Source organism: Sinohyriopsis cumingii, chromosome 16 (genome assembly GCF_028554795.1).
Source record: "Sinohyriopsis cumingii isolate HCF-2022 chromosome 16, ASM2855479v2, whole genome shotgun sequence".
Taxonomy (NCBI): Eukaryota; Metazoa; Mollusca; class Bivalvia; order Unionida; family Unionidae; genus Sinohyriopsis; species Sinohyriopsis cumingii.
This window is the reverse complement of record NC_142976.1, coordinates 99,131,716-99,145,930: the sequence shown is the minus strand read 5'-3', so window position 1 is coordinate 99,145,930 and position 14,215 is coordinate 99,131,716. Positions and strand designations below refer to the sequence as shown.

At 36.7% G+C, this 14,215-nt stretch overlaps 1 protein-coding gene across 2 annotated transcripts in view; it reads left to right on the top strand.

Annotated features, from left to right (window-relative positions):
- Positions 1–14,215, top strand: part of LOC149781051 (polycystin-1-related protein-like) — a 535,051-nt gene that overhangs the window by 198,385 nt on the left and 322,451 nt on the right. For both annotated transcript variants that reach the window (XM_089938184.1, XM_089938183.1), the window contains exon 6: positions 99–433. In XM_089938184.1, coding sequence (XP_089794310.1) covers positions 99–433 — 335 coding nt within the window. The remainder of the gene's footprint in view (positions 1–98; positions 434–14,215) is intronic.

The window sequence follows — 14,215 nt, the reverse complement described above, 5'->3', positions numbered from 1 at the left end:
AGGTTTATTATTAGCAGTATTTATCATGATGGGAACAAGCACGTTAAGCATTTATATTGCTACACATGCATTCATGACCATTTCTGTTTTTCTTACAGGTGTTAATTTGAATAACAGCCTGTCCAGTTTAAGTGCTACGCTTAAGGTGAATGTCACAGAGCCTGAGCCACGTGAGCTGCACATCGGTTTACTAGATGACCTCATTGATCTCCCATCATGCATCCCCAGCTCGTACAACTTGTCGGAAGTGACAGGCTCAGTTGTTGCAGTGTTTGTCAATACCACAGTGCCGTTTTATACATCTGTGTCAGTTGGAATCAACTTAACATTTTCCATATGGTTTGAAGATACAGGTGAAATCCTGCATAAGCAGCCATGTTTGAATGGAAGTTCGACATCCAGTCAAGACCACACCTGTACAGGTGTAATGCAGGTAAGATTCTTGTAGTGCTGGTACTTATATTACTTTACTACACGATCACCACCACCACTAATGCTACTATTACTGCTGCTACCACCACAACTTTCACTACCACCGTTACTACTACTACTGCTACTACTAATTCTACTACTACTACAACGTTTAAATAAGACTACACCAGCACAGGTGTGATAAAGGTGGGAATTTGACTACTGACATTTCTGCAAGTCATACTAGTACAACTGTTAACAATATTTGGTCCTACTACTAGTACTGCTACTACCAAGACCACCATCAATTAGCACCACCATTACTAAAATACTATGACTTCATTCTAACAAAACCAAGTCTACATTTTGGTACTGCTACTACTGCTACTAAGACTGCTGCTGCAAAATGCTACCTCTAGGAGTACATCCCCAATACTACTACTACTACTGCGGCTGCTGCTGCTACTTGTACTAAACTTGGATCAGGAAATACCTTGACAAGTAAATCACAAGCTATTTCTTGAATTTAAGTAATTATCAATCATTACTAATTTGTATTGTCAACTATGAAAAAGAGCTGTTTAAAGAAAATTTAAAACTAGGTAAGGAACACATCTTTCATTGTAAAAATGGGGGACCTGTCCGCTTGAGTGCCATCTTTTCAACAATGCATGCGTGTTGGAAAATCTGAATGCATACAGGGTCCATGCGTGTTGGAAAATCTGAATGCATACAGGGTCCATGCATGTTGGAAAATCTGAATGCATACAGGGTCCATGCGTGTTGGAAAATCTGAATGCATACAGGGTCCATGCGTGTTGGAAAATCTGAATGCATACAGGGTCCATGCGTGTTGGAAAATCTGAATGCATACAGGGTCCATGCGTGTTGGAAAATCTGAATGCATACAGGGTCCATGCGTGTTGGAAAATCTGAATGCATACAGGGTCCATGCGTGTTGGAAAATCTGAATGCATACAGGGTCCATGCGTGTTGGAAAATCTGAATGCATACAGGGTCCATGCGTGTTGGAAAATCTGAATGCATACAGGGTCCATGCGTGTTGGAAAATCTGAATGCATACAGGGTCCATGCGTGTTGGAAAATCTGAATGCTAGGGAGTGATCAGTTGATATAGTCATCATGGAGTTTATCATTTTATCCAAACAGACCCAGTTTTATTTTCTTAAGTAAATTTTTGGTGCTAATTTGATCATAAATTAACAGAAATGACATTTATTTCTGTAGATATTCTGCTGAAAATTCACATGAAAAACAACTGTTAATAAAAAAGTAATGATTGTATCCAATACACATCATATAGACCTATTAAAAGAGCCTTTCTGGTACGGAAACATTTGCTGATTTTCAACTGTTACCTATTTTCAAGGTTACCTATTTTCAAGGTTACTATTTTATGTTGTGCAACAACTGTTTTAAAATAATATAAGAAAAATGTTTTCTAAATTTCTAGTAGTATTTCATTAGCATTTTAATCATGTGTTTAAACTCTGTACACCCACTTCTCCCGTCTTTCACCAACTTTGCCCAATTCTGGCTTCCACTTTGTACACCTGCTTCTCCCAGCTTTCGCCATATTTGTCCAATTCTGGCATAAGAGGTAATTTCTCCAAAAATATTCAAGTCGGGCTTGGATTTGGACTATTATGATTAAATGTGCGTAAAAGTAATGCAAAACTTGACTGAGATATTTGAAAATAAATTTGTTTGTGGGGGGGGGGTTTGCCAGAGAGCCTGATTTATTATAGCAGAATCATCCCACTACTGGGACAATTTTTAATGCAGAATCCCATGTTTTAGGTGTCATTGACATTGACTGTATTAAGTGTATGGTTTGGGTGTCATTGACATTGACTGTATTAAGTGTATGGTTTGGGTATCATTGACAGTGACTGCATTAAGTGTATGGTTTGGGTGTCATTGACAATGACTGCATTAAGTTTATGGTTTGGATGTCATTGACAGTGACTGCATTAAGTGTATGGTTTGGATGCCATTGACAATGACTGCATTAAGTGTATGGTTTGGGTGTCATTGACAATGACTGTATTAAGTGTATGGTTTGGGTGTCATTGACATTGACTGTATTAAGTGTTTGGGTGTCATTGACAATGACTGCATTAAGTGTATGGTTTGGGTGTCATTGACAGTGACTGCATTAAATGTATGGTCCATGGTCAGGATCTCTTTAAAATTGATGTTAAGGCACCAACTAGATGCTACCACCACCACCTGCCCAAAAAATTCAGTTCTTTTTTATAACAAGGTATATAATATTTTAAGGGCATTTTGTGTTTAGATTTCAAACAAACCATGCCTAAAAGTCTTCACACACACCATGCCTAAAAGTCTTCACACACACCATGCCTAAAAGACTCCACACACACACCATGCCTAAAAGACTCCACACACACCATGCCTAAAAGACTCCACACACACACCATGCCTAAAAGACTCCACACACACCATGCCTAAAAGACTCCACACACACCATGCCTAAAAGACTCCACACACACCATGCCTAAAAGACTCCACACACACCATGCCTAAAAGACTCCACACACACACCATGCCTAAAAGACTCCACACACACACCATGCCTAAAAGACTCCACACACACACCATGCCTAAAAGACTCCACACACACCATGCCTAAAAGACTCCACGCACACCATGCCTAAAAGACTCCACACACACCATGCCTAAAAGACTTCACACACACCATGCCTAAAAGACTTCACACACACCAGTATAAGCAGTTAAGAAGAGTAAAGGATTTTTATTCTGTAAATTAAAATGAGCTGCATGCAGATTTATCAGATACTGCCTTCTGGTGTATGGTCATATCATCCAGTCACATGTTAAGGGAAAATAGAAACAGGTTCTGATTTTGAAAATGCATGTTTTATATACCAAAACATTTTTATTATATTCAGTAAAGGTCATAAGTTATTGTTGAAAAATATCAATTTTGACCCAAGAAAAAAACAGGAAAATATCTGGAATTTCAAAAAGCACGGTAAGATAATCTTCAGAGGCATCCAAACCCTTCTAGTGCCTGCACAGAACTCTTTTAAAAAAAGGGCAGGTGTTTCATTGATGTTAGGCTTTTTTGTATTGAAGTAGTCTGGGCTTATTAAGGATCTTGCAGCTGAAAGTTTCACTAGCTTGAGGATTTTTTAATAGGATATAGCAGCATAACTTATTTATTTATTGAATCCAGTACCAAACTTACAATGTTGCCATTGGTCTAAATGAAAATAGTACTGTTCTGGTACACAGTATGAAAATCTTCTTAATCTAATTTCACCAGTATAGAAAGTCACATTGATGTGGGGTTTTCACTGATGATTTCTTCTGATGTCCTGTTGGTCTTGAATGAATGGTGTCTGTTTTGAAAATATTGTTTTCTCTACTCCTCCTCCAATGGCTATAGCAAGACAGGGTTTTCACCCGTAGACTTATGCTACATGGTTGGTCCTATATTAAAATGGTACAAGTGATACATCCACTATGGCTGACAGCAGTCTTGAAAATATTGTTGTCACTACTGTCCCTAATTTGGTTATCATTATGAATTGGTTTTTTTTGGCCTAAAGACAATTTCCAATAATGACTACTTTTTCCTGTTGAAAATGGTGCCAATCTAACATCCACTATGTCCACCACAGCAGCCAGTTCTTTTATTGCAGGATAATATCAGAGATGGTGTCTTTGGGCATGTGACTTTACTCCGTTTGCCTTGGTAGTAGATAACCTTTGTTGTTGTGCCATTAAAATGGCAAAACCAAACCAAAACCAACAGTTCTGCTGATTCATGACAGACATATTTCCATAATCCCAGAGTGACATGGAAAGCTAATTAGGCAAATCCTGCTTTCACCAGTAATTTCCTCCAAGAATAAGCAATTACTGGAGGAAGTGTTCTGTGCTTTCAATCTCTCAATGTGCATTGCAATTGACAAGTTTGATGTCTGACAAAAGCTTTAGTGATTATTGTCAGGAACATTTGAGGTGAAGTCCAATAAGCCGAAAAGGTACTTATTCATCTTGATTACAACATTTCTACACTTTATTTTTTACACATTGAAAGAGTCAGAGAAGACGTTAATTGTGTGTGAAGATATTTTTTTAATTTTTTTTTTATAGCTTCCAGTCAGTAAATTCAGATTGATAACAGTTCCCACAATTAATGAAAACATCTAAATGATCGAGCCTGAAAATTGGTATGGTGATAATTTATTTGGTTTATGTTTTACAGCACAGCGACACAAGCAGGTTGTTTAGTAACAAGATAGTTGGAATAAAGTGCTTTGCTTGTTCCCAACCTTCATGAGTATGAGGACTCCTTCTTAACTTAAAAAAAAGATTGCTGACCCCCACATGCTAATAGTACCCCTTTGAGGCTGACTTGGAATTACACTGCGGAACCCTGGGTATCCATGGTCCACAGGTTGGGAACTATTGCTCTTGGGCACACCATTGTAGCCAACCTGACCTAATCTGATAGTACCTTATGGGATAAATCTTTCTGTTGTCCACCATTTGTCAATCTGTTAGCACAAGTTTGTTATCAGTACTCCTCCTAAACTACATGGAGGTTTACCATAAAACTGTACACATATTCATCCCATGGTCTGATTGGTCCTAGATGAAAATGGTGTTGCATAGGCATCAAATGTGGCCACCACAATCATTCCATGGTCTGGTTGGTCCTAGATGAAAATGGTGCTGCACAGGCATCAAATATAGTCACCACAATCATCCCATGGTCTGGTTGGTCCTAGATGAAAATGGTTTTGCATAGGCATCAAATGTGGCCACCACAATCATCCCATGGTCTGGTTGGTCCTAGATGAAAATGGTGTTGCATAGGCATCAAATGTGGCCACCACAATCATTCCATGGTCTGGTTGGTCCTAGATGAAAATGGTGCTGCACAGGCATCAAATATAGTCACCACAATCATCCCATGGTCTGGTTGGTCCTAGATGAAAATGGTTTTGCATAGGCATCAAATGTGGCCACCACAATCATCCCATGGTCTGGTTGGTCCTAGATGAAAATGGTGTTGCATAGGCATCAAATGTGGCCACCACAATCATCCCATGGTCTGGTTGGTCCTAGATGAAAATGGTGTTGCATAGGCATCAAATGTGGCCACCACAATCATCTCGAAAATCTTATTCCTGCTTCTTCTGAATTGATGACAGATCAACATGGTTTGTACTTAAATATCTTACGATGTCCAGTTGGTCCTAAATCAAACTGGGGACAATCTGATGTCCAGTATGGTAACCACAGTGGCCATTTTTAAAATCTTGTAATGCCTACATCTTCAGAACAGACAGTCATCTTGCCATAGGGTTTTCACCATTAGAAACATTATGTCTAGTTGGTCTTTCTAACGTCCAATATGGCCTCGACAGCAGCTGCCTTGACAGTCTTATTACTCCTTCTGAAATATATTGTTATATCAGCATGGAGTGTCAATAGAAGACTTCTTATGATGTCTGGTTGTTCCTAAATAAAAATGGGGTGACCAGCTTCACTACTCCTGAACTGAAAGTCATATTGATATAGGGTTTTTCACTAGAAAACTTGTATGATTTCTAGTTAGTCCTGAATAATAATGACACAGATCTGTTTGCCAATATGGCTGTCACTGAGTGGCCATCATAAAAATCTTGTTATTGCTATATTTTCTCAATGGATGGTCATGTCACCATGGTGTTTTCACTAAAAATCTTGATATGATGTCTTATTGGTCCTAAATGAAAATAGTTACGATCTGTTGCACAGCATGGCTGTTACTGTTGCCATATTGAAAATCTTTTGATTGCTAATTCTCCAGAATCAAAAGGAATATTGTCATGGTGTTTTCACCAGAAGACTTCTTATGATGTTTGGTTGGTCCTAAATGAATATGGTGGTGATCTAATGTCCAATATGGCCATCACAGTGGTCATCTTGAAGATATTGTTATCACTACTAAACCTGAAATGTTGTGGTATCAACCTGAAGTTTTTACTTTACAGCTTCTTATGTTGGTCCTCGTGATGCCATTCAGATTTTCAGTATGCCTGTCATACTGGTCATCACGAAAATTTTGTTACCCACATTTTCCTTGAATGAATTGTCAAATCAGCACAGGGTTTTCATTGAATTATTGTGATGTCTGATTGGTCGTAAATGACATTGTGCCAATCACTCTGACTTCTAACCATCTTGAGAATATTGTTATCGCTTATCATAGATGACTGGTCATATCGATATTGTGCTTTCACCAAAGGATTCCTTGTCTAGTTGGTACTAAATTGAAATGATGCCAGTCTGCTATTACAATATGGCTACCATGGCATACATCCTGTTTTTATTACTCCAAAATGGAGAAGATGTCTTTGATGCCTTGTTGGTCATAAATAAAAATGGTGCCAGGCTAGCATTTAATATATCCACCACAGCAGATAATATAAAAATCTTGTTATTGCTGAAGAATATCTAAGATGGTTTCCACACTTGGCATTTGAAAGGAAGAAATGGTCTTATCTTGAATTCCTGGAAATTCCTTTCAGCCATTGGCGCAGTATCAGTTCATACAAGGTACTCTTGCTTAGGGTTTAGAGAAAAGTAATTATAGATAGATAAGTGTTGCAAATTATTAACAGATTACCATGATGAGATTGACTGGAATGGGAACACTTGATATGAAATACTGAAATAATTGGATAGTATGCATTTTATGGACTTGCACAGGCAAAGTTAAAAATGGGAATTGGAGAGAAAGGTCTACCAGTGACATTTCCCAGATTGTCTGGGAGTGTCATGGATTTATTGTCAAACTCCTCGTTTGCAAAAGATGGGAGACAGAGCCTTCTGCTGAATCCAAATAACAATGGAAAACATGTACATGTGTAATTATTGAATAGCTAATACTTTTATGAAGTCACATTTTGATCAATACGTGGCTGGTTTATGTGCATATGGATTTTTTGGAGCTATTGCTGTTTGAATGTTTCCGTTCAAAACTGTTTTGAAACTATAGTGTAGATAAAGGCAAGAAATGTTTCCAATTATTGTGTGGGGAAGGCAAAAAATGATGGTCAGATAAGTTCATAAAGAAAAAGATGCTTTATGCTTGAGTGCTTGATGAAAATTGTATTCAGTGAAGCCAATTGAAAAGTACTTAAGGCATGGACTTTAATGCTGGTAAAATGTTTGCAAGATTTTCATCTGGTAAAAGTCCAAAATCTTAGTGAATTAAAACTAATCTTTAGGACTTTAGAAGATGTAAAATGTAATTGTATAAAGTCAAATTTTTGAAAGTTTTACACTGTAAATAAATTTAATGAAATTTCAATTGTATGCTTGTGAAATGGCCCTTTTCCAAAGTTTTACACTGTAAATACATTTAATGAAATTTCAGTTGTATGCTTGTGAAATGGCCCTTTTTTGAAAGTTTTACACTGTAAATACATTTAATGAAATTTCAATTGTATGCTTGTGAAATGTCCCTTTTCCAAAGTTTTACACTGTAAATACATTTAATGAAATTTCAGTTGTATGCTTGTGAAAGCCATAGTGAAATGTAATACAACAATAGTCAGATGTAATACAGCTATAGTAAGATGTAATACAGCCATGGTCAGATGTAATACAGCCATAGTCAGATGCAATACAGCCATGGTCAGATGTAATACAGCCAGTCAGATGTAATACAGCAATGGTCAGATGTAATACAGTCTTAGATGTATTACAGCCAGTCAGATGTAATACTGCCATGTTCTGATGTTAGATCTAACAAAGCCATAGTCAAATGTAACACAGCCATGGTCAGACGTAATACAGTCTTAGATGTAATACAGCCAGTCAAATGTAATACAGCCATGTTCTGATGTAATACAGCCATAGTTAGATATAATAAAGCCATAGTCAAATGTAACAGCCATGGTCAGATGTAATACAGCTATAGTCAGATGTAATACAGCTATAGTCAGATGTAATACAGCCATGGTCAGATGTAATACAGCAGTAGTCAGATCTAATACAGCCATAGTTAGATATAATAAAGCCATAGTCAGATGTAATATAGCCATTGTCTGGTGTGTTATGGCCATGGTCCATAGATGCTTCCTGATACGGTCACTGGCAGATGATATTCTGCTAATTTTACCTGGATGATGGGCAACCTGGAAGTTTCTCCTATATGCGATTGCCAAAATTGACTGTTTTGAGCAAGACAGACTGAGGCAAAATCAACTTTTAAATTACAAATATAGACTGTAACAGAAAGTCTGAGTTGTGTTATGTCTATGAATATAGGTTTTGTAATGGTATCTTGAGAATTAACAAATTATTTCAACCTTCAAACACTACATAAACTCAACAGTAAATCAGCTAACATACTGCAAATACGGCTGCTGATGCTGTCATTCTGTTGTAATACAGTCATGGCCAAGTTGCCTTAGCGTTACTGTGTGTTGATTAGTTCCAAACCCTGGAATTTATAGCCCACACAGAAGTCAAAATATTTTTCCTTGCTTACTTCAGAGCACTAAATAAATTTTTTGTATATTTTTTGTTTAATATCAGTAACATGTTACATGTTGTTATTGCATATCTTAGTCTATCTGGGATGGAAATTACTCTCATCTGTATTATCACAACTCATCCTTCCAAAGAGTGGCTTCCATAAATTTCTGAAAGTCAACCTTGCATCACTGACCCCTGCTCAAGCGTACTTACCTTTTTTCCAGACGATGAATTGTAATGGAGCTACTCAAAATGTTTTGCGGTTTTTTGTCTTCATGTATAGCACATGCATCAGACATCTAAAAATAATTTTTTTCTTGTATTTCTAAAGTGTTTTACCATGAATCCATTGCATGTTCAGTTGGTCTAATTTGCTCTCATTACAGTTTATGGGCATTTGTTTTTTGAATTTCAGTAGTACATTTGAATGTTGCCCTCTCACGAAAGAAGGTCAGACACTGGCAATTAATCATTTTATATGTGTTTAGCCAGGTAGTACACCACATCCTTTCAGTTTTATTGAATTGGGATTGAAGTATATCATGGTATGTTCTGAAATGCTGTTCAGAGTTTTGTGTGGTACTAAGCATGATTATTGAAATGATGCCTGTTTATATAAATGTTGTTTCCAAATTCTTTCATGTAGAATTCCATTATCTTTGTTTGGAATATCTAAAATGGTTAATGTTTCTTTTGGTGACCCACCCCACCCCAGTTTATTGAGTTAGGTTTTGGCACGATTCATACTAATCGATCAGTCTAATTTTATCCTGTAAAGATAGTTACTATGAGTAGCTGGCTGTTCTGACGGCTTGAATGACAAAAATTGATGGTCATGGCGACTTGAATAGATGTAATGCTTTTCCTCTGTTGAAAATCATTGCATGAATCTGGTTTTTGGAATACTTTTTATTGGTATCTGCACATCATCCAAAATGATGCCCCATGACTGGTTAATATAGCCACAGTATTGAATTAAAAAGACAGCAAAAACATTGGTGGGGGGAGCCTGAGTGGCCAAATGGTCTAAAGTGTTCACTGTTAAAGATCACTGCCACCTCACCTATGTGTGGGTTTGAGTCTTGGGTTTGGCCAATGTGGGTACGTGAGAAAGCTTGGCAGTAAGCTTCTCATGGGTTGGTGGTTCTCTCTAGGGTTTTCCTTGGTTCTTCCTCTACCATTTATACTGGCTGCCATGGATAGCTATCTTGTGCTGAAAAATGGCGTTAAACCCTACAACAACAACAACAACAACAAAAAAAACTGTTAATCATGTATATAAAAGAAAAGCACCAATCACAATTGGGTAATAGGCAAATAAACATAATCCTTAAATGACTTCCCTACAAGCTATTATGAGTTATTAATAATTTTGCCTTAAAAGCTGGCACTTTTTTACTGTGCAAAGACTTTATATTAGCTGTTGTCAGCTCTGATTTGTGTTGGCACATGTGTCAAATATTGTTTTAACCTAGCGTGCCCTTGGGGTTTTTTTTGGCTCATTGTCTCATAGATAAGCCTACCACAGTATTTGCTAACCATAATTAATCTGTTCCTATGGGTGTCAGGAACATAACAGCTAAATTACGTTTCAAGTTTGAAAAGTAGTTTTGTTCTCATGTCTTTTTTTCTTTCTTGGTTAAAATCGAAGTTGGGAATTGAATTTTGTTTTGGTATTCAGAATTAAGAGGTTTCTATTTACTGGAGAAAAAAATAATATTTAAAAAAGGAAAAATCGGGACTCCAAAAATGATGGTCTTGAGGAAATTATGGTTTACTGAGGTTTCAGTCTTGATAAGCTTCACATGTGTATATATTTGTTTTTCTGCTGGTTCATTTCATTGTAATCCATATTCAGGTACAGTTCGAATACAGGTTTCACACCACTCTATCATCATCATGATACGCTAACAGGTAGGTAGGGTATTGCAGTTCATACATTGGGTTGACCTTTACATCTCATGCAGCCATAATCTTTATGATCATTACTCTGGTGATTATCTGTAAACCACACAGATTTTATTCTACAGGGTACTTTACTTTAGAGTAATAAATAAGAATTCAATAAATTGGTCATTTTACTCTCTGGCTTTGTACTTGCATCTTATTGAAATTCAGTGAGGTGTTTTAAGAACACTGCAACACAAACATACTGTGTAACAACATCATCAAGATTTTAATCATGGCTTTCAGAATGCATAAAACATTTTTGTGACCAAGACTAATTCAGGGCACATTCAGTTATATGGTTCTGTTTGAGTGACTGTTCAGAAAATCATCTACTATTATTTTCAGACATGCATGAACTTTCAGAACTTATCCCAGTAGCATAGTTTTATATTGATCAGAATCACTATAATAAAACATGGCCTGTGCTTACAGCAGAATCTGTGAACATGCTAACTGAAATTTTTAAATTTTTAAAAAGCCTTTCATTTCGATTGGTTTTCATCAAATATGCAAAAACACTACTTGTTTAGAGCTGTATAAAAAATAAAGTTCCACGATCAACTGCAACAACAAAATGAAAAACCGTTGTTATGACCCAAATGGTTGCATGTAAAAATATCAATACAGAGAGAACATGTTTATGAATTGGCATAACTAGTTCATGTATGCGGTATCCAGCTTCATTGGAAATGATGGGTCAGCCATTTTTACTTATCTTTGATCTAAGTATTCCTGTTAATTTTATTAAAAAAAGAAATGATAGTAAAGAAGAAGGTCGTTTACTGGATTGAACACTGGATTGAACACTGGATTGAACACATAAACTGCATTTGCATTCTTAGCAGCAATTTGAAGACAGATGTAATATCAAATGAATGTGGCAATATGAAAATGGCAAGCCAGGATTTGGAATGTGTCAGGAAAGAAGCAATCAAAGTAAGCTTTTAGGTTTTTACTTATTCTAGCAGCTGGAATGTGTTTGATTGTCTAGCATATCTGCTTTCTCGGATAGTCAATTAATAGAACAATGTAAAGAGGCTGATAAGTTAGATTTAATATATGCTGTATCTCCAGGAAAGAGCTGTGATGCTGCCTTATCACCAGGACTGTCTCAAACCCTGTTCTAACATTTGCTTGATAGGAAACAGGCCCCAACTTGAGAGAGAGTGGCTGCCTTCACATAAATCATGTCTCTAATAGAGGGATGGAGAGAGTGAGAGGGTGGATAAATGGAGGGAGAAATGTAATCTTTTTATTAATAATTTCTTAAACTTTCCAGTCTTTAGTATAAAACCTAATTTAACATAGAGGCATGACCTTACAAATTGTCCATGACGAGGACAGGTGGTTAAATGTCTTGATCAAATGGTTTCTAAGTTTAGGCATAGATAAATGTAGACTGAGGAGTTGAATTGCTCCTCAGGTTATTTCATCAATCAATCAATCAATTGAAGGATTTAAGTTGCCTACGCAACTAGTGTTTTTCGCAACTGATTAAGTCTCGAAGGTCGAGATTTTCAATTGATCGGGACTGTAGGAATCGAGCCACAACAGTCCTGCTTTTATGTGCAAATGTCGCGAATCAGCTGGGTGTCAGACACCCTATACATTTCATACTGGTCCCATGTTCATGTCTTGAGAGTAATTGTAAATCTGCATGATGACAGTTTTAAAGCATTGCAAGTGCACCAGTCTAATTAGGTTGCACTGCCTTACTCTTTTCAGTTTTCATAGTCTTTATTATATCTCATACTTTGTTATAGTATTTTCATTTCTGTTGAATTGACTATTATCCAGGTATTACAAAATAGATTATGCTATTTAGCACCACGATTTGTCACCCATGAACACGATTCATTGCAGTAACAATTGTAAATCTCTTGAATGTTTAACACAGTAAGCATTGCAGTTGTACCACCTAGTGTTCTGTTCACCAGTTAACACTTCAAAAGCAATCCCTATATATATATATATATATATATATATATATATATATATATATATATATATAACCCCATGATAAACACCATAAACTATCATGCCTTAACACATTAACCCCTAGCGACGACTTTACAGGGTAGGAGGTAGTAGCTACTGCCAAGCTCTGTAGCGTCATGGTCATGCATGATACACTAAAGTGGGTGGTATTATAGAAAGGTAGACAGATGTAGCTCTACAATGATACCAAATAATCTGGAATATCTAGTTGCACTACAAAATACAGATAGAAAAACCTCATTTTTTGGACCCGACTCTTTTTTACCCAAAATTTGCCCATGGTCGGAATCTGATTTTGTGTCCGGATTTTAGACTTTTTGGTCACAGATCTAAAGCAGACTGGTATGAGCTGCAAACAGACAGATGAGCCTTTGCAAAAAGTAGGATAAGATGGGAATTTGGAATAAAGAGTGGTCTTGATACAAAAATAATGGCTCCGTTTATCAAAAAAAATAATAAAAAAATAAATAAAAGAAGTCCAACTTTTACCCTTCTGCTCATGCGTGAGTCAAATAGCCAATGAAAATCGATGTTTCTAACACCACTAGGCAGTATGTTATTGAAAGATAACCGGGGATTTGGTGTTTTCGAGTCTATTCAGAAATAGCTTTCAAAATGTGTTTCCTACTCGATTTTTAGGCAAAAATGACAAATAGCTCCAGGGGTTAATATGTTAAAGACATGTGAGATAAAAACAGTCCCAGAATTTAATCATGTGTTTGTGATTTTTAATGCGAACAAATAAAAGTGTAGCTTGTCATGCATTTACAAGCTTGAATGTGATGGACAGACACATAGAATGGGGGGAAGGGGTTGGTGTTTTGCCAGCATAATTGATTATCATTGTGTTGTTAAATTGTGTTCTTTGTATTTTACTTGATAAAAAGAAATGCATTTGTGTTTAGACTTCACCTGAACCAGAACCAACCAGTACATCTGTTTTATTATCTTTTGCTAAACCAGATGTCTGGTCATATGTGCCAAAACACAACCATCCCCCTTCTCTTATATACACTAACCACAAGACATGCTAAGTTATGATGTTTTCCATCCTTCCATCTGTTACCAATTTTGTTTCCACACCACCATATTCAGTTTTTAGGGATGACTTGTTCTTGCAGTAAGGAAGAATCTTTTTAATTATGGATCAAAGGTCAAGGCCAATTGACTGAAAGAATAATGTGGTTTCTGCACTATAACATTATTTCTACAAGATATACCTGGACTGAACATTTGTGGATGGCTTACGCTTGGAGTATATAGTTTGTCTGAGGTCTAAATAGCAAAGGTCAAGGTAACTGCA